This window comes from Temnothorax nylanderi, unplaced genomic scaffold, assembly GCF_030848795.1.
Source record: "Temnothorax nylanderi isolate EJ_2023f unplaced genomic scaffold, tnyl_v1.0 TNYL_tig0052_pilon, whole genome shotgun sequence".
NCBI classification, from domain to species: Eukaryota; Metazoa; Arthropoda; class Insecta; order Hymenoptera; family Formicidae; genus Temnothorax; species Temnothorax nylanderi.
Genome location: NW_027249114.1, coordinates 1,135,889 through 1,163,622, shown reverse-complemented (window position 1 = coordinate 1,163,622; position 27,734 = coordinate 1,135,889). Strand labels below are relative to the sequence as shown.

Here is a 27,734-nt window from a genome sequence, read left to right as displayed (position 1 = left end):
CCGGAACGGGACACCCTACTGGACGATCGCGCGGGATGCTTCTTCTCAACGAGAGCGCGCAGAAAAAAAAACCAAAAAGCACGATCACCCCCCCACGATGCCAAGATGCGTCGCGCCAGCACGCGGAAGGACGCCCGACGGTCCCGCGTCCCCCAGGGGGGACGCTGGCGCGACGCCGCGAGGCAAAAGCCGGGCCGGCGCGACGTTCTTGGCCCCCGAGCGTTGATTCCACGTGTCTGAACGAACAGGCAGCTACCCCTGTGCCAGCGGAACGCACTGTCGTGGGGTCAGCGAGCGTCCTCGGGGGAGGGGGCCACCCTCACGAGTCATCCGCCGACCATCAGCAGCGTCCGGAGAACGCACTCGACGCTCTGCTAGACGAGCTGCAAACCTTCTCCCGACCAGGATCGCAGATGGGCCACGTGTCGGGCGGCCTGTCGGTGCACCCGGGCTCGAACACCCTCCTGGCCGACATCGGCCGCGCCTCCAGCCTCCGAGAGTCAACGAGCGTCGCGACGATCACCGGCAGCGGCGGACGCGCGCCCAACATCAGCGATATCGGTCGGAAGGGCAGCGTGGACTCCTCCAGCGGTACCCTGGCCGCGCCCCCCACCGTCGGCCTGATGGCCCTGCCCGGGATGGCGCCGGGCGGCACCCTGCGTCGCTTGCACTCGTACCCCTCGAGCTCGGACACCGACACCTCGCCGCCCATCGCTAGGCTGCAGGCGCTGTCGCTGGATCAACAGATGCAGCAGCAATCCCAGCCGGGGATGCCGGTGCTGCCGCAGAGCTTTCTGCCCGGTCAGAAGCCGCCGGTACCGGAACGGAACGCCGAGCTGCTGCAGCTGGCGAGCACCAGGAGGGTACCGCCGCCACCGCCGCCGCGCACCAGCTCCCGATCGCCCCTGGCGAGCCCTACCAGCCCGCAGCTGCCGCCCAGGAATCATCCGTGCAATCTGCAAAGCGGCAACGCAACCTTACGTCGACCTTCGCGCAACAACAGTCTCGTTGGCAAGGAGGGGAAGCCGCCGATGGCCCTACCGTCGAACGCCATCCTATCCACCGTGGACCAGGTCGCCGGATCCACGTTGGCGCCGACCGCGCCGGGCGTCGCCCCGCCGCACAACTCGTCGTCCTCGCAATCCTCCGCGGTGCTGTCGACCAGCAACTCCAGCTCCTGCGAGAGCGTCAACTCGCAGGAGGGGCTGCAGAGTAAACGCGGCCGGCAGGAACAACTGGAGCAACGGCACCAGGAGCTACTCAGGAAGCAGAAGGCCCTGCAGGAGCAGTACGCCAGGCTGCAGCAGCTGCAGAGGAACGCGGCCGGTCTCACCACCGTGCCGCCGGCACCGCCCGATCTCCTGAAGAAGACCGGCTCCGAGAGCAACCTCCTGGCGAAGATGGGCCTCGGCTTGAGCGCGGCAAGTTCCGGGTCCCTCACCAGCCTCAGCATCAAGCCCCAGCTCTCGCAAGAGGCCGCGGTCGACGGTGGTAACCAGATAGCCAAGATCGAGATCATCAACGGGCAAGCGATTCCGACCGCCGCGGCGGCGACGACCAACGGCCAGGTCCCCGGTACGACGTCCACGACGGTGGTATCGGGTACGACGACCACCGGCTCGGCCACTATCGTCACCACCACGTCCACCACGACCACCAGCAAGGTCTACGAGACGGACATTCTGTGACCGAGAAGCCGCTCGCTGATCGGCTGCTCGACCGTCAAGGTCGCCACTGAAATCGCGCTGGCGAGTTAACACGGCGGCCGGCGGGATCGCGAGGCTTCTACCGCGTGGTCCATGGTCCTCGGACGACAATCCCCGGGCAGGTTGTCCGTCAAGTGAGACGAGTAAGAAGAGGGGAATGAAATACGGAACGGACAGTTGAAAGAAAAACGGTCGCGGAAGATTCGGGTTCGAGTTCGACAACAAGGAATTGCTAGTATTAAGAAGACCAAATTGGCTTACAGACAGGAAGGGACGCGAACCGAGGAGAATAGGAAGAACAGAAGATGAAGGAAGACCGCTTCCAACATCCTGAACGACGAAGGCACCGCCGTACGCGGGCGTTTGGAACGTCTCTTGGAAAGTAGGGTACAGCGTAGGGATTCGGCGCAAGAGGCGCGCGTAAAAATATAGCGCGCCAATCGCTATGGTTAATATAGTATTAATGATTGAAGAAAAGAAAAAATCGCGCGGCGCGAGGAAACTTTCGGACACGCGGACGCGCGACGTCGACGTCCGAACTGGAAAAAGGAGAAAAAGAAGGAAATAAGAAATAGCGACGCGAATCTCGCATCACGTAACATATTCAAGGCGGGCAGGCGGGTCACACCCCCCCCCCCCCCGGTTTCTCGCGTCTTGCTCTCGGTCTCTCGATCTCTATACCCCCCCTTCGGAAATGTGCCGAGTTCTCAAAGTCGACCCTGGCTCATACACGTCCGCGCGTCCGTACCCCTCGCAACGTCTGTGTGCCAAATAATATACGAGAACGAAAAGAAGAAACCACGGTACTCGCGTACATTTTTTTCTAAGGCAATTATACACACCCGTAATTATCCGGCTATTCGTTCTTTCTTCATCGTAGTAGGGCGAGCGTAAGGTTCTACGTAGGCGAATCATCGTATATAAATATTATACATATATACATACGTATTATATATATAAATATATACATACACGCTACACATGTACGCGCGGGCGGGCAGGAGATTTATATAAATATATATACACGTAAGTGGAGATAGGTAGGTAGAGAGAGAGCTAAGTATATATAATATATAAAATTGTATATTTCATATATGCGAAATATACCGCAATCGTACGCATATACACGCTCGTGTGCGTCGTTAACGCCGCGGACGAGGCTGCGGAACGATCGTTTTTTTTTTCTTTTTCGGACGACGGCGAAATGGCACGTACAGAAAACGCGTTTTGTACACGATGACGACGGTCCTAATGTGCGCAGACGTGACTTTTATCAGAAAAAGCTTTAGAACAATTGCTACCGTACGTGCATAAAATATACACACATCCAGCCGCATTTACGTGAATGCGTAGCGATAGGCGATCTCGGCGCGATTACTCTCATTGCCGGTAAGGGATTTACGGGTGGCACTGCGAGAAATACACGATCTATTCGGGGAGTACGAAAAAGTACGAAAGGGCACGGTACAGCGGAGGTGAGAAGTTGGCGCAATACGAGATGGTCGTCAAAAGGAGCCGGGAAGGACCCGGAAAGCTGCAATAGGATGCAAACGCGAGGAGCAACCCCTTGGGTCCGTCTGACGCATTAGCGATAAGATCGTGCACTGAATCATCCGGGGTCGTTAAAAAATCAGGTGGCGTAGAATATTCCTATATTGTGAGGGTAAATGTCTGATCTCCAGTTGCGTGGTTGAGTTGTACCGACAGTTCGAATCAATTGAATCGTCATCTCTCTTCGAATTACAACTTCTACTTCCACTTCGACATGCAGGACCATTAGTTAAAAAATTATTAGAATTTAATAGACACTCCTCTAGGAATAGAAGCAGATAAAAGCAGAAAGAGAATCTGCAATTTTAGGCAGGACTTCACATTTACTTTTCGGACTATGTCAAATAAAAATATGTTTTATCTGAAAAATCCATTTCTTTCTGAATTCTAATGTTTACGGAGAGAGAGAGAGAGAGAATTAATTGATCCGGAATTGGCGCTAATTTAATGTCGGTGTAACTAGTTCTGGTCCGGAACACAATAGTGGCCGATAACGATCGAGAGACACGGCAAGACGCGCGAAAGACCTGTCGGCGAACCTTTTTCGGCGGCCAAAGGTGTACGTTAGGAAGGATATTGCTCAATAATTGCCAACCCGAACGCAACAGCTCCGCTACATATGTACATCTCGCAATTAACGCCGCGGCAACGTGCATCCCGCGTCGGATTATTTGGACGATCGCAATCATTAGCTAATCATCACCATGCGCCCCACCGTCACAGGATGACGATCGTCGAGTCATCGCGCTTCATCGTCTCTCCATTGTCGCGATTGCCATAGGATTGAGATCGTTTTGCGATCAAGGTGACGCGGATCGGCGTTTCGCGGATCGATAGCAAACTGTTGTCATTGATATTCGCTAACAATTCAAGTCGTGCACAAATGCAACTAGAATCTTAAAAAAAAACTGTCGATGCAAATTTGATGCAAAGGTTTTATGCGCCACCTTGATCGGTTCTCGAGTGCGATCGCCGGTTTTGCGCTATTTTATCGCAGTTTATACCGTACGAGCTCGTCGTCGCGCTTCCCGGACAACGCAAATGTCTGAATTTCCCCCGGGATGCAAGTGATGAGAGCGAAGCGTCGCTCTCGTCTCAGGAAGACTCCCAGAGGTCCTTTGGATTCTGTTCGCGTTGTTTGGACCATCGGCGCCCGACGCAGTCGCATACCTTGCTTCGAGAAGGGCCTAACAGCTGACACATTCGCATATATATCGTATTTATTTATTTTATACGCTTCTACCCCCTTCCGTTAGCCTGGTCTGCATTCGCAGACCGATTCGACGAGGCTTTCGTATCAACCCTCGGATGCGTTTGCGGACTCCACTTCGATGGATGGACGAGATCGCCAAGAGACCGGCGGAGAACACATTGTATTTCTTCTCTCACATCCAGCGAATCGTATCTTCGAAGCGAACGGCACATTGCCGATTGTCGACCGAAAAGTTGCATAATAAAATTCGCCAATTAACAATGGCAAAATCGACGACGAAAATCGATGTTTCTATATTTGACTGTTTTCTAATTCGTAGATTAAATATTCCTTTCGTTAAGTTAGCTAGTTGATAGTCTAGTAAGTAATTAGAGAATTATTGGAAATTGTTATTAGGATTATTAGGAGAATGGATTATGTGCACGGCTACGACATAAGATCGCGAATTGATAATTGCGTCGATATAGAGTATATACGCGCTCGCGCCTTACTTTAGGAAAGCGGGAATTGCGGTACTGTGGCGTGTCCCGCGATCGGAAGCTCGTTAATCTTATGATTTGCTGGTAAGCAATATTCGGGTAATAAGCGACGTGAATGTCCATTGTCACGATCGATTAATATTTATATTGCGAAAAGAGAAACGAGAGAGGGCCGACTGCGCGCGCAGCCGCTCGTCGCAGCCCGAGCGCGCGGTCGAATCGCGTCCGGGGGTTGAAAACGCGCGGCGAAAAAGCATATATACCTTATTTATTTTCCGCTGTCACACATACACAACACATACATACACGCAATCCGGAGCACGTCTTTATAGGGAAATAATAATTACCTACGCAGTAAGAGTATACTAAGGATAAGGCGAATGATAATGATTGATAACGAACATTACGATTTGCGAGTGCTTATCAAGTATTATAATGATAACGACGCGAAAAAACGTTCCCCCCCCCAGCGGGGGAAGGTTTGGAGATAGAAGGGAAAAAAAAGAAAATATTAAAAAAGCGAAAAACTCGTTCTTCGTTCCGTTTGATTTTTTTTCCCACGCAAACGGTCGGGTTTGTACGATAACATCGTTCCACGATTGTAGGGTACTTACAGCGTGTCGCCACAACCGTAACGTTGCATTTGTATAAAGCTACTTTGAACGGTGCATTTTTCGTTCGCGGCGATACCCCGGGTATCGGGTAGAGCCGTTATATTCGTTACCGAATACGTTTAATCGCTAGGTATCAATCGATCTCCTCGTTCCCACCCTCATCTATCCCTCTCAATCGAAACGAAAACAAAGCGTTTCGCGGGAGACGCGCGCTGTCCGAATCCGTGCGAGAACCAAGCGCGCGGTCCGATCATTCGATTGATTTTGCGTTTCTTTTTTCTCTCCGTTTCTTCTCCGTAACGCGAATTAGCGAAAGGTCATTAGTGTAATGTTTTCTGACGATCCTGTACGCCAAATCGAATTGACTTGTTACATTTGTAAATGTTTGTAAGTACTACCGTACGTAATAAAATAATCGAGTAATAATCATCGAATTGCCCTGACGACCACCGTGTGTCTGTTATCCAATCGATTTAATTCAACCTTACGAACAACGAATAAAGCAAATCATGACATACTGCAGCACAGTCTCACTCTTATTCTATAGGGTGTCCTATAAAAGAAGCGTAGCGGACTGAATCTCGGAGAAGAATCCATCGTGCTTCCTTAGCGAAGATCAGAACTGACTCTATTATCGGACAGAATATGGATAAATGATCTCCGAATTCGGATCGCCTGTGTTCTTCTATTAAGCGTCTTCCCGCAATTTATCTGTTGTCAGTTCAATTCACGCCAACTTTTGTAATCCTCTAAACGACACTTTTTTAAATAAATATATTTCCCCTAAGAAGCCTTTCTTTTAAAGGTAGAATATGTCATCAAGATATTCGACACAATCGAGTTTTCTATTGTCGGCTATCCCACGTTTGATGAATCGAAAAATGGAGAAATAATTACTAATTATATTAATTATAACAAGAAAAAATACTAGATATTTATTGATTTATATTTACACCTTATCCGTTATTTCCGTAGAAATGCCGTGCGCCAGCTTAATACCCTCCGCCACGATTTCACGTTCTCGCTGCAACTCCTTGTACGACTGCAGGAGCTTCTGGATCTTGTCTTTCCTCGTCGACTCGAGGCGCGCGTAATGCATAATAAATTCCGCATCGTCCGTGTGCTCGCACCGCTCAACCGCCGACTTGGTTGTAGGATGAATCATATGATACAGACGTATCAGCAGCGCGGCATCTTTAACCCGACCAGTCTCGATCATCTCGAGAAGCAGGTTGTCGACGTTACTCGTCCATACTAGGTGAAACACCATCGGCCCGAAGTGACGCGTAGATCTTAAAATATCGAAATGTTTCTCGGCGTTTATGTGCTCGTAGACTTCCCGGGTGACCGCTTGGTAATCCGGATTGTCCGGCTCGAATTGCACGCACGCGCGATCCAGGATGAACCCGTATTCTTTGCGATTTAACAAGTCCTGTAAGGAAAGCCGCGATATATTAGCGTTTACTTCAAGCGAGCATTCCTCCTTTCTTTCTTTCCTACTCTTAAACACTTATAAATATCAGCGAACTAAATACAAAAAGTAGAAGTAATGTACGTACCTGCAAGTATTCGCCTTCGAACATTTTTGGTTTTTGTATTTGCCTTTCTGGCTTCGGGAAAAAGGATTGCACCAATCTGTCTCGCTCTTTCCAACTGGCGTGTCTCAATGTTCCGTCCGGTTCTCTAATTACTATAAATCTTTCTCTATCCCGAAGACCGAACGTGATATCAGTGAACACGTATTTAGCGGTATCGTGACTCTGTAGCGCAGCATCCTCGCATAACGGCGCGGACGGATCTAATCTCTCTTTTACCACTGGCGGCATTTGCAAAAATTTCTCCGCCCTACGTCTCGCCGCTTTCGTAGCTTCCTCGAGCTCTTCGTCGGTCAGGAACTTATACTCCGGCGGTTTGAGCTTGTGTCCGTCTCTGCGAGTCCGGAGGACTTTATTGTAGTCCACTGCCGTCAACGTTCTGAGGCACGCTTGAACTTCTTCGTTGAAAAAGAACGGCGCCGGATCTCTTTCTGCGGGATCTGTGAAAATTGCGCGGAACACGAAGATTAATAAATCCGTCTTAAGTCCGTGCGAAAGAGGCAGTAAAACAGTTAACACACTCTGCATTAATGACGGAATAATATTAAATACTTCACATGCGGGGTTTCAATGTCGGGGAATAAGAAATGAGAGTTTTAAATAATTTATAGTATAAAAACTAAATCCAGCACATAAGAATCAAGTGAAGAGAAGCTATTACACCACACAGTTATAATTATACTACAGCGATATCGATACATTTCTGTCAACTTTTCTACCTTGCGACATAACAATAAAAAGATAACCTAAAAATTGTATCTCAGTAAACGATACCTGTTTCAACGTTCGCCGAGGCGAAGCTACGGCAATTCGAGATGGCACGTGAATATGAATGGCGCAAAAGTTTACTCGCGTGACGCGAAAGCATGATGATTTTTAACGAGCAGCAAATGACAATATTCCTCTCGGTCGGCTTTAAACCGCTCCTCGCGCCAGCTCCACTCCGAAGCCCTAACCTAACCTCAGCTAAGACTGCTAAGAGGCTTCCCTCGCGCTGCACTTTGTAGCTGCACTGCGTTACACTTTCTACACTTGAAAAGAAATAGATATATAAAGTAGGTGTTGGAGAGAAAAAGAAGAAAGATGTAAATGAGTGTAAAAAGTTCAGCTGTAAAGAGCGGACTTCGACAGCTGACGAGAGTGACGAGTGAAACATTTAACATATTTATTTTGTTTTAGACGCATGGCGACGTGACGTACGCCGTCTTTTCTTTTATTATTTTCTAATTTAATTTCTAATTACGCGAAGAAACCAGTGTGGAGTAGTGGGATATTGCAGGTGTAACGCGGTATAACCTATTCAAGTGTCGTTGATTCTGTACGTATGTATTATTTGTTAAAAATTGTAAAATAAAAACACTCGGCTGACATTCATTAAACTATTCCCTTATTTGCTTGACATACATATTTCATCGTGTCCATTGAAATTTTGATTATAAGCGAATCGATATTCCCCCCCCCCCCCCCATGAATAACATGTCGAATTTTATTTGCAGCGTTAAACGACCAGTGAATTTTAATATATATTTTAAAACAATAACATGGAATATACGTTGGAGGACGCTTTCGAGACGCTGAAGGATAAGAAGGCGGAAGTAGAGAAAAATATCGAAGATCTAATAAGCCAGATATCGAACAACAAGATTTTCGCTCTGAAACCATCCAGTTCGCTGGAGGACGTGAGAATGAAACAGGACAGATTGCACAAGAGCTTGCGAAAGGAAGTCGAACTGGTGGAACCTGAAGATTATCCGATTCTGAGAACATCTGACTTGCGTGTACAAGTGATGACCGAGATGGAGGCAGAGATTCACGACATGCAAGAGCTCCTCAATAGTCTACAACGAAAGCTTTCCGAGATCCAGGAAGACATCGTATAGTAAGTACAGCAATCAATATCGAAGAGTCACCCTCATTAGTTTCCCTTCTGTAGTCTCTTCATCTTCATCGTGTTTGTTGCAGTTTGAGAGATAAGAAAAATGGACTGGATAAAATGCGGGAAGCTTATCTGGATATCACGGAGACCTTCGCAAACAAGACATACGAAGAGGAAATTATCCTAACAAAACGTATATTTCAGCAAGTAAAAAATGATCTGGTATGTATAGCAAAATTGTGTGTGACTTATCGCGCACGATGCTTTAAAACGCGTGACCTTTACACGGAAGGCAATATTGATAACTGGAAACTTGTTTTTTGTAGTACATTGTGGTAGATAGGATTATTCCGAACAACAATGGCTTTAAAGAATTATTAGCGGTATGATCATTTTTACACATTGCACTCTATATTCTTTTTTACACAATTGATCAATTGTGCTCTAATGTACAAAATAATGATTACAGGCACTAACGTCAGCTTATATGAAAGGAGGAGATGACGTCTATGTAGATGTCACGCCGAATGTTGTAAATTACATAAATTTTCTACTGGAAGCTGATATAATACAATACCATCGTAACGATAGGACTAAAATCAGAATGACCGAGTTGTTGTGATATTCGATAATTATCTAATATTTTACAACCTCGTGCTACAACCGTGATGCAGCGTAATATAAAATAATAATTGACAAACGTGATATCAAGTCAGAAATAGAAAAATGCTCACTTATAAATATCACAAATACCACAATTAAGTAATATAGAAAATATTTTCTACCACAAGAAAGGAGATCTTTCTCTTAATATTCTAACGCCCCAGCGATGCCACTCGGTTCGAGTGATCCACAATTCCTGAGCAGATTCCAAACAGCTTAAGATCCCCGCGCCTTTCCATGTCGTCATACCGGGATCCATATCCTTCGGCTGTGTTATAATATCTAGTTGTTCTGCAAGAAACATCAAGCAGCAATATAATTTTTTGTTCTCCGTAATGCGAGATAGCATTGCAACTGATTGATCAGGAGCCTTGAAGGATATACTTACCGGGCCTATACATGTAAGGAATTTGAAGAGATATTCGGTTGCGAAGCCACATGCCGATACCTTTAAATTTCAAGCCCGATCCCACGACTAACACACAACTGTACATTTTTCTTTTGAGATCTTCGTTGGCTGTTATAAAGAAATGAGGATTAGCTGTGTACCCGTTTATTTAATTATAGTCTATAGTTTGATAAATATTGTTGTGCTCACGACATCGCTCGATACTCTGCAATATGGCTTGATCAAGACCCAACAGTTGTTGCGGGATCACGAAATCTCGGGGAGCGTCCAAGTCGCGATTTGACAAACTAGGTACAGGATCACCAACGGCGTCAACTACAACTTCATCGTCGCCTACAGCTGCAGGTACAGCCGCCGCCTCCTCTTGCATTTCTGACGAATGATCCAGTGTTTCTTTCATCCCGCGTCTCTGAAATGGAAAGCGATCGAATTTGGATACGTGCTAAAAGAAAAACGGAAAACGTTGATTAAGCTTAAGAAATAGCGGCCACTCACACTTGTTTCTCTTAAATAATTCTCATCGTAAGGATCTTCTGGGTCTCCTAATGATCGTTTTTGAACATGAACATTATGCGTTCCAGTAACTCTGAACAGTTCAGGTTGAAACAAGCTCAAAGGTGCTATTAAACATTCATCGCCAACCTGTAACAAGTTTCAGCGTATTAAGTTCAATATCAAAAAAATAATTTTGCATTTTTTAAAGAATAAATTTAAAAAAGATATAACACCTGCATGGTATACGTTTCCGTTTGTTGTTTCGGCTTTTTGACAACGAAGGTTTTCTCCTGTGACCCACACACATTTAAATCCACGTGACAAAAATCTATCTTTAGCCGCTCCAAGAGCAGCGCGTCCAATTTGTTGATAGGATCGCACGATTTGTACGGAAATGCGGATTTCTGTAAGAGCCAGAAAAACGTCTGTGTGACATCTGCGCCGCCGTAATCCATACGCACACGCGTATCCTTATGAGAGATTGCATCCTCCACGCAGGATACCGATATCTTCTGAGCCCCAACATCTACTATACATGCGTAGCCCAAACCCGCTCCAAACATCGCGCCTACATGATCCTGTCAATAAGAAAACGAGACAATTTGAATTCCAACTTGCTTAAGCTATTGGCTATTATATGAGTAGCAAATTGTTTCGTCACAAAAACAAGAATTCTCTTATTGAGAAGAGTATGTGATACAGGCACACTAACTTGCAATAAAATACAGCGTCCAAAACCAATCTCGTCCAACAACAGCGTTGTTAATTCCTTTAGATATGGTCGATGATAAATATCCGGTATAACAAGCACCGCGCGATAGTGCTTTAAATCTTTCAAAGGAATATCCAACTTCTCAGTTAGTACATATTCCCAGATGGTCTTTAAATCTGCCATGACAGCCGTTATGCTACCACCCGTACTCGAATGTATATTAAGCTCCCCTCTTTTGTATGGAAAATGGACATTAAAATTGCACTCCTCCTCTGGATCTAACGACAGGATGTCGTCACCGACAACTATATCACGATCGGTCGTTGTCCACTTCATGTTACCGGGAGAGGAGATTTCTGGACTAGATCTACGATTGAAAGCGGCTATTTGCTGCGGTGGTGTGGCATATCTTCGACTTCCGTCGGACTGCAAGCAGGACTGCAGCGTATGAGACACTTGCAACCGAGACTCTTCCATCGCTTGTGTTAGCTCCTTTGTCTGCCAAAGACAATGACAAATAGAAATATGACAACAACAAGACCCTGCTGCACATTTACTCCAGTACTTACTAGTGTCACGGTTGGAGGTAAGAGACTATCCTTGTATTTTGTTCCATTTGATAAACGTCTCCTTGCGACGGCGTGTAGCAACGTAATGGGCTTCAAGTCAGAAGCACGGCCCATACGAAGATACATCGAGCCCGGGTGAATAACAATAATCGTCTGTGCTTGGATTTGCTGCAACATCGGTTCCATCAATTTTATTATGAATATTTTTTATATTGCTTTAACAGGCAACAAAAAAGTAATCATATAACAGATGAAAATGATTCTTGAATATCCTTCCTATACGATATTCACATTGATACTAATAACAAGTATAATGTAGCTAGAGGAGAAAGATTAGGTATAGGCATAAACATAACAATTCAAGGTTCAAAAAAATCAAAACAATGTAGATAAGAGGACTAGTCTCTACCCGAACTCTCTTAAGATAAAATTGAGTGGTTAAGCATCCAGCTTGGCTCATTAACCCTCTTATCTCTTTTGTTTTGGCATAAATTAATTAAATTAGGTCAAGATTAAGATTTGTCTTATTATATTCTTATGTTTGGTCTGTACACTTGTTCGTACAGACCAAGATAAGCTTTGTAACCTCATAAAGGAACAATTATGGGAGTTTTCCAGCAAGTGACACAAGTCAACACAAACATCGTTCTATCTTTCTTTTTTGGCAATGAGTAATAAAGATAAAACGATACTTGTGTCGACTTGTGTCGCTTGCTGGAAAGCTCCGAACGTATATCTACTTGTGTATATTTACTTAAAAACAAAAATAATTACTTCAGCCTCTTGATAAACTGGCATTTTGGTTGACATTCGATATTGCAATAATAATCAAAGTTTCCTCGCTTTACTTTTATTCCTTGTATGAAGCTATTCCCTTTTAGGTCCGGTGGGTCCGGTACATGTGTGTCAGTATATTTTTCTCTTCGTACCTTCCTCTGTTCTACTTCAGTTTTCTTGCAGAAAATTCCAGAAAGTGTTACTTAGCCCATGGCGATATTTCACATCGCGTGCGAAATATTAACATCCTTTCAGGAAACATCATCGATGACATTCGAGAGATGGATTTTTTTAAATGGGAATATTTTTTAACGTTCCATCAATACCGAATACTTGTTCTTCGGCTTTTGGCACATCCAGTTCTTTGTTCTTTTCTTACTAATGACTTCGTGTGCTTTCGTGTGATTTCTTTTCCTAATTGTTGCGCATCTTATATTACTCTTTAATAGTCTTTATTATATTGTTTATGCCTATTTCTCTTATTGGAAAGTCCAGCTTTTAGGTTAACTTCTTAGAGGTTTTACACTTTATGTTCTTTAACTAAAGAACGCAAGATAAATTAGTTTTTTAAATGTTCGGGATAAGATTAAACTTATCACCGTGTCTCCAACTGGTTGTGTGTGTGTGTGTGTTCTAGTTTCTTTTAAACAAATCTGCCACCTTTTCGCGAGATATTTCAGCCTGTGAAATAGGTTATTAGGTTATGTTTTCCATTGTTTACATCCGAAAGTTGCGGGTAAAGGTCAAAGGACCGTCTACGGCAGTCTACGGCGTCTACACATGGTGTAAATAGACATGGCCACTGGCCACAGCGATTGACCACAGCCACTCACAGCCCCCGATGCCTGGAGTTTTCCCCTGAACCAACCAATCAGATATTTTTATTTTAAATCAATTGACAACGTGGTCAATTGAGTCCCGCTCATGTATGTACTGTGCATGCATACTGTTAGGACGAGGACAGCCACGTAATGTTCTCTCTCTCTTTTTCTTGCGTTATAATGCGGAAGGTATTGTTTATTCAGTTTATTGTATAGTCTATAAGCTCCATGTAAATTAGAATACGATTATTTATGTATTTTTTAATTAAAAAATCAAACATTGCGTCTAGCCATAAGTATAGCATTACATATAAACTTGTAAAAAGAAACGTTTTCCAACTATTAAAATATTTTTACATCGTTCAATATTTTGTATGTACATTGCTTTAATTTCTTTGAATTAAGTATCTAAAAGTAACATTCGAAATTCTTACAACTAATAAATATAACTCCGAAATTATATTGTCGATCTCTTAATTCCTTAAAAAATTATGATGTAGAAATATTTTAGATGCTTTCTCGAAATCGCAATTCTTGAAATTTTAGATAGTGCATCCTCTTCGTCGATTATTCTCTTGATACTTTGTCCATTTACAAGACTTTTAATTTTTATGATTTAAAATCCCGAATTCTGCCATTCTTAGATTTTAAATAGCGCATAATCTTTCCACAGCAATTTTTGTTCTCCTGATACTTTGTCTATGTTAAAGATTGTTAATTTTAGCGATAATTTGTAAAAATTGAAACCATAACTTGCAATAGTTAATTAATCTCGTTTACAATAATTATGCTTAACTTTAATTATAATATGTTACTCTTGATGTAAATAAAATAAGAAAAATAAAATTGAAGTATTTTACTGAAGCAATGAAGTATTACTTATTCTACCCTTCTCTTATTTCCTTTCCTTCCAAAAAATCTTTTGGATCCCATATTAAAAATTCTTTATGTTGATAAACTCAGGAATTGAAAATTCTTGATGTTGATAAACTCAGGAATCGAAAATTCTTTATGTTGATAAACTCAGGAATCGAAAATTCTTTATGTTGATAAATCAAGAATTGAAAATTCTTGTCGAGTGTTGTGAATTCAGATTTTGTGCTAAAATTTTTGAATTTTAATTTCCAGGAATTGCAATTTAGTTCGTGGGAATATATGGGAATAGGAGTGTGGGAGGATATTTAAAAGTCATTTGTCTTGTATCAGTAATGCAATGTGTTTTATTATGTATTTAAAAATTACAAAATATACATTATTAGTAATATATACATAAACATACATATGTATAGTATTTATGCCTATATATTATCTTATGCCTATTATCTTATGCCTAGAGATTCTCTAGTTCAGGGAGCCTATTACGTATCTTGAAACGAGGTGAAAAGTAAGAGAATTTACTAGAGTATCTACGATTTTATTGGTCAAAATCTAATAAATTTGTTCACTTTTCGCTTCGCATTTTCACCTCGTTTACAAGTGTTCATTCCAGTATGGTTGTGAATACAGACCCTCGAATTAAAGTCTGGCCATAAAACAGCCAGTTTTGATTGCTCCGCCAGTTTTGTCAAAAACGAGAGAAACAAAAAGAGAAAGAGATAGAAAAGAGACAAAGAAGGAGATAGATAGAAAGAGAAAGCGATAGTGAATGTACTGAATGTGTATTCTCTCTCGTAGGATTTTGACAAAATCGCCTTATGGCCAGACTCTTAATTATAAGGTCTCTAGTTATGGAGGATTTATCGGTCGAACGCCGGAAGCGGTGTGAATCCTCCATTATCGTTAGATGATGGGATCGACTTCGTTTTCGGAATCTCGCATGGGATAGGATAGCCGATAACGCATCTCACAGGCACATCGATGCAACAACTAAAATGGCGCAGCCAATTAAATGATAGCTTCTTCTCATAACGCTAATAAATGTCACTTCAATGCACAGATGTCTATACTTTAGTTAAGTATAAGACAATGTGTTATAGCTCCTGTGTAATGACTTTCTCGAAAATGTCGCTTATTTAACAATAACATTGAAATAATCCGGACGAGACAGCATATAAATTGTAATCGAACTTCACGGTAAGTTCATTCAATTTCTCAATTTTGTGGCAAATCATAATTTGCACGTTTCCTTCTCTATTTTAAAAATTTTACTACACTTCTCTCTTTTTATATATTTTTCGATTACTATACACATTTCTCCGTTTTTAATTAGATTTATTAGAAAACATATTTAAATTCATCTGTATTAATTTTTTTATACATCAGACATTGCAAAAAAGAAATTGCAAATTGTACCCGAGGTGAAAATATATGTCATACAAATGCTCAAAAGGTAGCACTTGTAGCATTTAATTATATTATATTATTAAAAAGACCAGTGCTCCAAGAGCTGCTTTTTGAAGAAATACGACTTTGGAGCACGTGTAATACGTAACTCGAACGAGCTGCAGACTATGGAGCATTGAGAATATGATATGGAGCATTCGTAAACGGAAAAGAACAATAGAATTGAGCATGTGTCGCATTTAATGATGACTTGTATGACTTAGATTTTCACCTCGGGTATATGTATATGAACATGAGTCATTAAAATACTTTTTTGACAACAAGTGTATATACGTCGATTATTAGGACTTGAAAACTATAAATTTGTGAGTCGACTATCCAATGACAGTGCAATGGATGGAAGTGCGGACACTTACAATTAGTAAGACATAATACAATAAATTTACTTTTAAACTTATCTTTTATATGAAAATAAAAATCACTGTTGGATATAATCGCATCACTCTTGCGTGGAATACACAAAGGTGAAATAAGATACCGATGCCTTCGTTAGCTAGAATGAAATATCTCTTATATGTCGTAAATTACAAATAAATATTCACAAAATATTATACGTAATATACAACATAAACTTTTACCGTAGCAAAACATTCCAAGGACAATATCAATATTCCGCCTAGATGTAAGTTGAAAGTTTTGCTACCTCTTTGCAAGAGAAACAATATTAGTTTTTGTACGTGTAATGGTGCCATGTACCACCGAACATTGTAACTGTGTGAATTAAAAACTGCATAAGAGCAATGCATCTAAATAATTAAATAATAGAAAATACATTTGTAGCATGTATTATTATCTCTTACGCTGTGGAGAATACGTGGTCATTGTGATCTGTAATTTCTTGCCCGACATAATTCAATATAAATATGGATACAAAGATTACACCTACAGTTAAAAGGTGTATTATACAGTCGATATTATCTCCAAATGTCGTAGAAATCTGAAATATAATGCGATTATCATGTGTGTATATATATATCGCAATATATAGAAAAAATTACATTTCGTAACACATTAAAAAGTTTACATAATACAGAAAGTTACAAAAAATTTCTTCCTACGTACAGATCTTTCAAAATTGTGTAAAATCTCGGTAATTTTGATATCGTAAAATATGACACTGTTCACACCAAAATACGTCTAATAATATGCGAGAACTCACTCCATAAAAATTGGTGCTCAAACAAATCACACAAGTTGTTATTAAAAAAAATAATAATTTTTGGAAATTATCAAATAGATCCTTAGAGAACCTTTAAAAAACATAAAATATTATTATTTATATTATATTGCTATTAGTAGATAAATACTAACTTGATAGCTTTACGATGAATATCTACCGCCAGAATCATTTCTTTATACATTATAATCTCGTCCTTTAAGCTAACAATCATTTCTTTATACATTATAATTTCGTCGTTTAAGCTAACCATTTTCATTATATTTGTCATCAATGCTTTCTCGATGCGGTAACTATAAATAATTTTCTTATAATTATATAGTATACATACATATAATCTTATTGCATGAAGAAAAATAATTTGCTAGTATAACATACGTTTTGTCATTTTGTTATTTAGTTACTTGGAAAGAAAAAAACTTCTTAAAAAATTAATTTGTTTGTAAAAGTATTTTTTCTAATCTATATATATAAAACATTTCATCAACAAATTAAATAACATTAATTCCTGTTCTACCATCAAAAAGCTATTGTTACAATAATGATATGTGTTTGCTAAAGATAAGAATATAATGTTTCACGAAATTTTTTCTGATAGACACAATTTTCAATTTTGTTAATGAAGATTTTGCACAAACGTCAAACAATTTATTATCTTAAAGAAAAGTTTATTCGTATTTACATAACATATACGTATGGTAACAAAAGTGACTTCAATACGACAGCAACATTATTTTCATGTGTAAATTTGTGCTAAATGAGAATAATTTTCAACAAATTTTTCGCAATTACGCAACTGTTACATTTATTCACATTAATTTTTTTCACCTGGCGATTCTAAACATTCCACAGGCATGTTTAATGTAGGCGAAGAGCCACATTCCTGTTACTGTCAATACAGTTCCTCCTATAAGAATGACTGCACAGATGTGCAGTAGAGGTAAATAACCATATTTTTCTTGGTTAACATAGTACACAGGCCATCTGTTTTGTACGTGGTGATATATTTGAGATTTGTTTATGAAGACAACACCAGGAATGAACGCTAAACTTATGACAGAAGCAACAACAGCTGCGTTGCCGAAGCAAAACACTAGGAATGTTGAAAAAAATAATTATATAATTCATTGTTTTTATTGTTATATATCGTTGATATATCGTTGATGTGTACGCTTCAAAGTTGTTCACTATATTCTTAATTTCTCTCCTGTATTTTTACAAAACATATGCTGTAAGATGTTGAATTGCTTAACGTTCAAATTTTTTTGCACCTTTCAAAATAATATACCTATATATAGGGTTTTACAACCGGCCCAATACTGAACCAGTATTAGTTATTACACTGACCCAGTATTGGGCCGATTGCAAAACCTTATATAGGTAATTAAAATAACAATAAATACGTTATTGCAAAAATATATTTTTATTCCGTGTATTTATTATTTGTCATATGGACAAATATATTCGGACATATAATTTTATTTATTATCGTTATAAGTGTAAGAAAATTAATCTCAAAGAAGAATCGAATTACCCCATTTATGTTTGCATAACGACTGGGTTATAGCAAATTGGTTGAAAATGTTGTTTACCGGCAAAAAGTAAATTTAAATTGTTTGGATTATATAGAATTCAATGGATTCATTAAAAAAAAATAACAGCCATAGAGGTATTAGAAATAAAACATGAATGTAGCTGCAGTATTATGATTTGAAAAAATTTATCAGGCAGTAATGTTGATTTACTGTATTAAATGTAAAGTATTACGGACAAAAATTAATGAATATTTTAACTAAATATTTCAACAATTCTGAATACATTTCTCCTAAAAAAATTCAAAAACCAATTTTTGTTACGTAGTCATCATCAAAAAGTTGATCTAAATTCTCGTCAAACATCTTAAAAACTATTTAAAAAAATATTTAAAAGTAAGTCAATTTAAAAATAGTAACGCATTTTTTTAACTGTCAAGTTATTAAAAGTGACCGAGTATCCTTCCCACAATAATTTATAATTTCACCTTATAAAATCTATTCCTTAAAAAATATAAGTAGTTTTTAATAGCAAAGATAATAAAAATATTAATAAATATTAATAAACTATTGCTTTATATTATAAAATTGCGTCAAAGTTTATACTAATTTTGCCAATTTTAAGATTTAGCTAGTGTCCGAATATTTTAATATTATATTTACGATTATCTCACACACATTGGCAATATATACTTTTTAATAATTTCTTAAATCTACGAAATAATTTGATATCTCTTCTTTTTCAACACATTTACATATTCAGTTGACTTATTGATAACGGAATTATATAAAACTTTGTCGAAAAATGATTGTCCTAAAACATTTGATCAGGTACTATATGTCTAATTATATTTTTTATATTTCAAAACATGATATCTGGACTTATTTAGAACTAGATTTAGATAAGTAAAAATGATAAAATAAATTTATTTAATTACAATAGTAATCTACTCTTCTTTTGCAATATGTATTAAATATCAAGAGAAATTGTCTTACATATCATTATGCCCGTAAAACGCTTTGCTTCGTTTCCATATTTCTTTATGATAGCTATTTCGTTCTCATCTTCTAGTTCGTCGCAGATGTGTTGAAGCTCTTCCATTAATCGCTTCACCTTTGGTATCAACATTTCATTTTATTTTTTGATTAGTCTCGTTGGAAATTTGGAAAAAAGCTATTTTGTATAAAGTCTGGCTTATCAAAAATATTTATTCTATACATTATTTATATTATTTAATTGCATACAGCAAAAGACCAACTTACAATTTGATTGTTAATTCGAAACGAGTTGTATTGAATTGGATATATAATAAAAAGTGATGCGGTTGAGAGAACCTTGATAGCGATATCGATAGTGCATTTGGCAGACACAAACACTGCAAACTACAATCGATACTTATAGATTTATTTAAAAAAAATATTTTTTTAATTTAAAAAAGCCTTTATTACGCGATTAACTTAACTGCAGATATAAAATAGCCGATTGTTTTTCCATATACTATAATAATGTAATAAGCAATTCATATCACGGAAAGAACGGTTTTGCTGAAGTATCTAAAAATTTAGCTAGATACAGATCTGACAAAATAATTTTATTGCACCATCAAAATAATTATGTAAATCAAACTGATTGCTAAAATGTCAAAATTTTTTGCAGCATCATCATACTTCAGCGACCTACTATAATTATTTTGATGACAAGAAAATTATTTTCAGACCTGTATCTTGCTAAATTTTTAGATACTTCAGCAAAACCGTTCTTTCCGTGTAATTCTTATCATATATTATAGCAATTGTATAATAATATACTCTTTCGCAAAATTGATAAACTATATCGAATAGATTATGAAAATAACAAACATACATCAGATGGACAGACGATCGTGAAATTGTATTCAAAAGAGAATTTTCAATCGCAAAAATCACAGTTAAAAAATTATAATATAATTTGTTTACAAATTTAAATGTACCTGGGGCATAATAAGGCTGAGCAAAATACCGAAAAATAACATCTGCTGAAACTGTACGAGTTTGGATTGCTGATAAGGCCATAACCCAATTGCAAGAAGAAGAATCTGATGATATCTAAAATGCCGCGCGACACTGATCATTACTATGCGAGAAACGACACACGTCTGACTAACACAAGAAGAAATCAACGAGCATTTCTTTCCTTTCACAAGATACGGTGGTAGAGAAAATACTACCGTGAAATCAAAACACTCGCGAATTAATGTTTCTGCCGGGAAGGAACGGGCGATCGATTGACTTGACACCAACAGACATTCAACAAACGTTTGTTTCCCACAATGCTCATAATATTTTAATCGAAGTCCGCGCAAACGCATGGCTGCGTTGTCCTTTCTCACGACGCGCGATGGCCGTTTCACGCGCGGGCTTCACACTTTATTGTCTATTTTTGAATGACACGCTTGTTGGCCAAGAGGAACATCACTACTGGCGTTGCGCACCAACATGTTAAGGCGTTCGGAAACTTTACTCAGGTGACTCGGGTGCACACTGCGTCGTTCTATCTTTGTTATTTACTACAAATTGGACAAGAACAGAACGACGCTGGTGTGCACCCGAATAAAATTTCCGAACGCAGCCTAAGTATCTAATTATTGTTAATAAAAGACGGAATATTGCAAACTGCAAGTCATCGAAATATCTATACTAGTGGTATCTAAGAGATTTCAATATTCTCGCAAATCATGTAAAGAATTGTGTTAATAAGTTTCTTTCATATATTGTACATAACATATACAACTGACACTTTATACGCACCACATGTTTACTTGTTTTAAATCTTACCTACTCTACTGCAAATTTAATACGCTGCCAGATGATATGTTTTACGTCACTGTTGCATAGATAAAATATACAACGGTGAAGTAGGATAACTATGCCTTTGTTAACTAGAATGCAATGTGTCATACAATACTATCTCTGTGCCGAATATCAAATATACACAATATATATTAAACGCAACGATATAGAGTGATTTTTTTTACCGTGGCGAAAAGTTTGATGGAAAGTGACAACACTCCACCAAGAGACACGCGAAAAGTTTTGCTGCTATTTTGCAAAAGAAATAGTATCAACCTTTGTACGTGCCAAGGTGTTACCTGCACTGGTGTTACGTACCACCGACCATTGTATCTACAAAGTAATAGATAGGCAACCAATCAAAAATTTGAAAAGATCAAGTAACTTATCAATCATCGCTTTGAGTAAGCGGATTCATAAGCTAATTCTAAAACTAATTGTAACTTATCTTCCCGTAACGAATTTATTCATATACATTTGTGAGTACAATAAATCTTACGCGGTAAAAAATACGTGATCATTGTAATCGGTAATTTCTTGTCCGGTATAATTAGCTGTAAATAAGAATGCAAAAATTGCAAACGTAATTACAAAATGAATATAACATTGTTCGATATCGCCCTCACGTGACATAGTTTCAGATATCTATAACACATACATAGCAATTTATGTTTTATGTATATTTCACAAGAGATTATTTCAGACATTAATTATTACAACGAAATTCTTTCAATTTAGATGTTATATATTGCAAACGGTTCTTTTATAATCATGACATTATAAAATCAAAGTCAAAACGGTCATCTAAAAATGCATAATATATCTATGTAATGTAAGAACTCACTCTATAAAGATTGAGGCTCAAACAAATCACATTAATTACTATCAAAGAGAATATATATTATTCCGTGCATTCTCTGGTTCTTTCGGGGTACATCGGCACGTTACATCACGTTAACATTTCGCATAATTGGCGCGTATATAATTGCCATGATCTATATAATACATCAAGGGGCAAGGATCCGCAAGATTATCTCTTATCTCCTTCGCGGAGACATCAAGGTAAGATAATTTGTGCGGGATATTACGTAATTCCATCCACCACGTTCCATCTATCTCGCGGTGAAGAGAAAAACGATGCTCACGTGGCCGGACGAACGGAAGGGAACATCCTTGGCATGTGACGCCGATCACGTGGCCGCGACGGTCCACGTGCTCCAGCTCGCGTCTTGTCCTACGTTACGTAAGCGAAAACACGCAGTTTGCAATTGCTGACGCAGCTGCATGGGCGATTATATTCTGCGAATATTAATTAACGACTTGTAATCGACGTCCCCATGCGCATTTTATTTAATTAACAATGCCCGGATGAAAGTGTCGGGCACCGGGCGTATCCTTCGTTACGTAACGCCTGGCGGCGATGACGTTGACGGGGATGCCAACAAGAATGTCACAAGCTCCACTTCATTGCTTCAGCAATTAACACGGGACTGCCCTCCAATTTCACGGCTCGATTATGTGTGTATATTGTTTCTCTTCTTTGAATGTGTCCGGCGGGCGTGCGGGGTTTTCGAAAAGATTTTGTAACACCAAAAATGGAAGAAAATGGATCAATAAAATAATAGAAATATGATAAAGTAATAGACAAAATTGAAAATAGACGAAAATTTACAGAACATAGAAATTGAGTTTGCATTTTCCGTATTATAATCCCGGGCAATACACACAGTAACGTTGTAAGTATGTAAGTTCTTGCAATATAACTGGAATGTTACAATATTGCTAGAATAGTTTGTGTTGGCTGGATAGTTTAGGTCTTATAGTCGTTAGACCATTGATATTTGACTTATTGCACATTTCTTCGCGGCTCCTGCAGAAGAGATCGTCTCGGGTGTTTTCCAAGCGCGCGAACTATATCTATGAAAATACACGCAATTCAGCTACGTAGTGCATGAGACAGAGGCACTTGACGCGTTTTGATCAGCGCGGATATCCGTTGGATCCAATTTCTGTGGATCGTATTTTCATCATCTAGCGCGATTGACTCCGTATTTGCGAGTCAATGCTCATGCAAATCAGGTTGTATGATAGATTCATGAAAAATTGAACTGCTTTTTAGCGATTCTGGCAATTTCAGACTTATTCCATAGTCTCACGTATAAATAATCAATTCAATATTAATTTTCAATATATCTTTTATATCGCTTTGTTAACACTATTCAATATTTATGGTTAATGTAGGGTGACCTATGTAAGTTGCAATTTTGATGCCGATAGATATATTAATCTCTTAAGCCCGATTTAAAAGATTTTTACAAGATACATCGAGTTTCTCCGTTTTTGTTAAGTCGATTAGATATCTAACGAAAGAGTCGTTGATTGCAGAGAAGTCCAGTCATTATGACAAAATCTGGATAAATAGTCAATTTAATTTATAAAGTATCTCTTTCTTTCGAATAAGAGAACACTATCCTGCAAATTATCCCATTTAACGCGTCCTTTTATCGCCCGATAAATATTAACAGGATTACGCTGTTTGATGTAAGATACATCCGCTGCACTTCCTTTCCTTTCGTGAGTAAGGGGGTCTCCGAAGCGACATTTCATTACACACGGATGATTGCACAGAAGCAGTAGAAGTAGAAGTATGCCGTTAAGTTGCACGAGTAGGAGTTACAATAGGATCCTATATTTACGTATGCCACGATATTTCCGCGCGGTTTCTCGTGAATTTGAAAATATGTCTCAAATATTCGCTCAAGCTGAATAAAAAGTCATCATGAGGTCAAAGTGACGTTAAAGTCAAGTTAAAGTGATTTTTAAGTGATGACTAAAGTCATGGTAACGTCACCATGATGTCGTTATGAGTTTTATGTTCTACCTGGGCACTTCGTTAATTCCGTTACGCGAGGATTTGTTTTGCTCATGCCGTTTAATTCAGTCGATCGCGAACATTTTAAAAATTTCGAACTTAATATAAAAAATTCTGCTTGATCCCTGAATCATTGGATTTGCATGAAGACTTTAAAATTAATGATTTATAATTTGTAAAGCATGGAACTCGCGAATTTATTGCAAGATGCAGTGAAAGTATCAGGCAATCTTATCCCGGCAAATCTTAAGATATCGATCGAGACGAGAATAAAACATAATATACGGGACTATTTTCACGATTATTAAATTTTAAAGTTTAATATGAAAACAGAGACATAATTTTCTTCCTCAAAAAGATTTGTTTTGAATAGCAACTCGTCAGAAACGTTTTAAATAATAAAAAAAACTTGAATTTGAATTTTTCTTAATAATTCATCGAATTCATTACAACGTTGAAAGCAAAAAATTGCAGGCAAGATTTCTTTTTGTAATATATGAGAAAAATGAGTTTTCGCTGATGTAATATTACATCGAGTGTTTTGTATGCGATATGATTAATCTATCGAATATAAAGCCATTTCTGCCGAAATAAAACGCTCAAAGGCATAGTGTGTCGAAAGAAGTTATATACTCCTTTGATAAGAATCCCGAGCGAAAGAAGCGGCGATAGGGGTAGTAATACGGGATTGGCAAGCGGCTGGACCAATGACGAGGGAGGCTGCGCCGTGGTTCGAGTGATCGCGGTATAAGATTCGCAACTGCGAAACAGTCGGCACGCGTCCTTTGAGACGTTCGCGTATCTTCTGATCTCCGAGAACTCGCGAGAAGATTTTTGATCCGAAAGAATAATCATCATTACATGATGTATTGCGTGATTTCTCGATTGTCCTTTTAAATTTCGAAGTTCGTATTTTGATCACTGCTGAAATCACATTCGTACGCTTTTAAACTCGAAATTATTATTTTCTGCATAAATAATGTTACTTTCACAATAGTAAAATTTGATATAGTATGTACTCTGAATTAATTTTCCAATTAAAAAAAAAGCAGTGTTAATCGTTACACTCGTTCCTCGATTTACGCGGAGTGTTCGTTCCACATGGTGTCTTTTTTTTGTACTTGTTGAGAATTGCGTTAATGGAGTCTGCTAATAAAAAAAAAGAAATACCGGCCAGAGAGAAGCTCGTATACATTATAAAAATATTTATTTCACATATTTGATTTTAGTTTTGTTTTAATTCTGATATTTTTGCGATTGCAATTTTGGTTTTAGTTTCTGACACCTGTATCTTTTTTAATTACCTATTTTGTTTATATATTACTTTGGACTAGTTAATGGTTAACTTAGCTATATAGTGTTTCTCTACGAGCAGTTTGTACTGCCCTGTTGTGCTTTATTTGCACGAAGTGCAGAAAAGTAAATGTTAAAAGTTTTTATGATTTGTGTGGATAAGTTTAATGTGCTCTTTACAAGTCAACTAAAAAAGGTCAGAATAATGTCATAAGTACAATTAAGTAAGAACCTTTAGAGCTCATTGATATATAATAATTTTAATAAATACCATAAAAAGATGTGTATGTTTTTTGACCGCGTAAACAAAGAAAAAAAACCGCGTATAAAATGTACCGCGTAAATCGAGGGATGAGTGCACTTCGAATATGTGATTTTTCCATATAATTTATTTTTTAGAATCTAGTTTGACATTTTTGCACAGTACAACCTATTTATGATAAAATGATTATTTGATAGTTGTGTGAAATTTTGTTACAAATATTTTACATATTATCATATTCTTTGCGAAAGAAATTAAGATCAATGAATAAGAATATAAAGCCATTCTTTTTCAATTATCGTTTCATACACGTTTTATTTTATGATATTGATCATATAATCTTAAAATTTGTACTTTGCATCTCTTGAAGAGTTTCGAAGAATGGAAAAAAAATTTACGCAGGCAAGGCTGACTAGTCCGAGCTTGAACTACTAACGGGAAAACGAACGGAAAGATATCGGTAAGATCTATAGTGCACTGTTATGAAATTAACTATTAAATAATAAGTCCAAAAGATTAATAATGAGATTACGTTGTTAACTATTAATTATTATAATTTATTATAATTTATTATAATTTATTATAATTTAATAACTGTTATTTTATCGATGCGCAGACTTGTTATACATGTATATATAAACAAGAAATTTTTATTCATCAAGGAACTACCAACTGCTCAGTTAAATATATTTTTATTTTCAGTTTATTGAAATATAGTATAAATTTTTTCTGCATTGACAATAATTTCGAAGTACCAAAAATATTTTTAGTCAAAACTAAAATCAAAAATAGATATACAGGAGCCTTAATTACTTTTTTTAATCTATATATCTGAAAGCGCTTTAATTTTACTTTATTTATCTTTAAACTTTCGCTTCACACGGTAATAGAAAAGTTTTCGATCGGTTCGTACCATAAATCTAAGTACTCGTCAAACAATGGTCAAACAATAAAGGATTTACTGAAGTAAGAAGTGTAGTAGGCTGTTTTAATCCATAGTGAGCCACTTGATTACAGGTCTATAGTCTAGCTTATTAATATACCGGTGAGAAGACACATTCAGTTCCAATTCGTTATAAATTTATTATAAATTTTAAACTCCAAATAAAGTTTTTGTTATAACGATATTAATCTGCAACCATTTTATTACTATATTTAAATTAAAGTGCATTTTAATATTAAATATCCCTTACGTATACTTCATTTAATGACATTATTAAGTAATAGCTATTAATATAATTGTAACATGGTTTCTAATATTATACGTAATTAAATCGTAATTAACTAGCCATATGTACGATGCATAATTATATCGATGCAGATTGTATTGTTTTTTATAAATTTTATACTTATGCATATTAAATCTATGCAGCGTTTGAAATTTTTGTTTAATTGCATTTTTATACTATGGAGTTCTTTTATTGTTAAATATCAAATATCGGTTTCACATTTTCACAATGTTCAAACAATTTCCAATACAAAATGTACATTTATTAAAAGTTTCATATTTTTTATTAAAAAAACTATTTCAATTTGATTAAATATATATATAAATGCTGTACCCAAATTTAAAAAAAGGTCAAAAAATTTAAAAATTAATTAGGTTTTTAACTTAACGTTCTTAATATTAATATTAAATATCAATTTTTGGAACCGATAGCTCAATACGCATCTAATAATATCAACAATCTGATATAATGTCAATAGTATATTAAAAATAATTTATTTATATTAAATTGCCAATAATTTAGTTCGAATTTATACAAAAACGCATTTATTCGCACCGTCGGTGAGCTATTTCTTCTTCGCAAAGCAATTTCACCCTCAATGATTCTTCGCCATTGAGTTTAATTACTGAAAGCGTGTATGTCATTAGGAATTTAAACATTATGGACGAGAACATCTCGCGTGTCCCTTGCGAATTAAGCAGAACTACGTTTCTCTCT

The 27,734-nt window shown here is 38.1% G+C and overlaps 6 protein-coding genes across 10 annotated transcripts in view; 3 read left to right on the top strand and 3 right to left on the bottom strand.

Annotated features, from left to right (window-relative positions):
- The window catches only part of LOC139772708 (coiled-coil domain-containing protein AGAP005037), a 117,353-nt gene extending 111,268 nt beyond the window's left edge, over positions 1–6,085 (top strand). For both annotated transcript variants that reach the window (XM_071706591.1, XM_071706592.1), the window contains one exon: positions 249–6,085. In XM_071706591.1, coding sequence (XP_071562692.1) covers positions 249–1,688 — 1,440 coding nt within the window. In that variant the 3' untranslated portion in view covers positions 1,689–6,085. The remainder of the gene's footprint in view (positions 1–248) is intronic.
- A 378-nt stretch (positions 6,086–6,463) lies between these two features.
- Mrps22 (mitochondrial ribosomal protein S22) lies at positions 6,464–8,111 on the bottom strand. The gene is made up of 3 exons (XM_071706597.1): positions 7,933–8,111; positions 7,123–7,598; positions 6,464–6,995 (listed from the first exon to the last, which is right to left on the bottom strand). Exons 1-3 carry the CDS (start codon positions 8,024–8,026, stop codon positions 6,513–6,515), a joined length of 1,053 nt encoding a protein of 350 aa, XP_071562698.1. The 5' UTR covers positions 8,027–8,111; the 3' UTR covers positions 6,464–6,512.
- Positions 8,112–8,194: 83 nt separating this feature from the next.
- LOC139772713 (uncharacterized) lies at positions 8,195–10,245 on the top strand. 2 transcript variants are annotated; one of them, XM_071706598.1, is made up of 6 exons: positions 8,195–8,213; positions 8,338–8,476; positions 8,655–9,037; positions 9,121–9,256; positions 9,361–9,417; positions 9,504–10,245. In XM_071706598.1, exons 3-6 carry the CDS (start codon positions 8,700–8,702, stop codon positions 9,654–9,656), a joined length of 684 nt encoding a protein of 227 aa, XP_071562699.1. In that variant the 5' UTR covers positions 8,195–8,213; positions 8,338–8,476; positions 8,655–8,699; the 3' UTR covers positions 9,657–10,245. The 2 variants fall into 2 exon arrangements, with proteins under 2 accessions (XP_071562699.1, XP_071562700.1); XM_071706599.1 differs by lacking the exon at positions 8,195–8,213 and having other exon boundaries at positions 8,244–8,480.
- On the bottom strand, positions 9,424–13,400 carry Arp8 (Actin-related protein 8). Its single transcript, XM_071706593.1, has 8 exons — positions 12,657–13,400; positions 11,883–12,050; positions 11,314–11,811; positions 10,835–11,179; positions 10,602–10,748; positions 10,296–10,515; positions 10,086–10,214; positions 9,424–9,988 (listed from the first exon to the last, which is right to left on the bottom strand). Exons 1-8 carry the CDS (start codon positions 12,690–12,692, stop codon positions 9,816–9,818), a joined length of 1,716 nt encoding a protein of 571 aa, XP_071562694.1. The 5' UTR covers positions 12,693–13,400; the 3' UTR covers positions 9,424–9,815.
- A 1,404-nt stretch (positions 13,401–14,804) lies between these two features.
- LOC139772717 (uncharacterized) lies at positions 14,805–20,992 on the bottom strand. Its single transcript, XM_071706602.1, has 8 exons — positions 20,489–20,992; positions 19,778–19,790; positions 19,529–19,646; positions 17,829–18,108; positions 17,135–17,293; positions 16,624–16,776; positions 16,402–16,534; positions 14,805–16,316 (listed from the first exon to the last, which is right to left on the bottom strand). The coding sequence occupies exons 1-8, from the start codon at positions 20,878–20,880 to the stop codon at positions 16,263–16,265; spliced, it is 1,302 nt and encodes a 433-aa protein (XP_071562703.1). The 5' UTR covers positions 20,881–20,992; the 3' UTR covers positions 14,805–16,262.
- Positions 20,993–25,010: 4,018 nt separating this feature from the next.
- Pdfr (Pigment-dispersing factor receptor) overlaps positions 25,011–27,734 on the top strand; it is a 28,250-nt gene continuing 25,526 nt past the window's right edge. Inside the window, exons 1-2 of one of the 3 annotated variants that reach the window (XM_071706542.1) lie at positions 25,011–25,099; positions 26,159–26,248. The gene's annotated coding sequence lies outside the window, so the exon portion shown is untranslated. Of the gene's footprint in view, positions 25,139–25,271; positions 25,723–26,158; positions 26,249–27,734 lie in introns of those variants that run through there. The other 2 variants (XM_071706541.1, XM_071706543.1) reach the window with 2 other exon arrangements.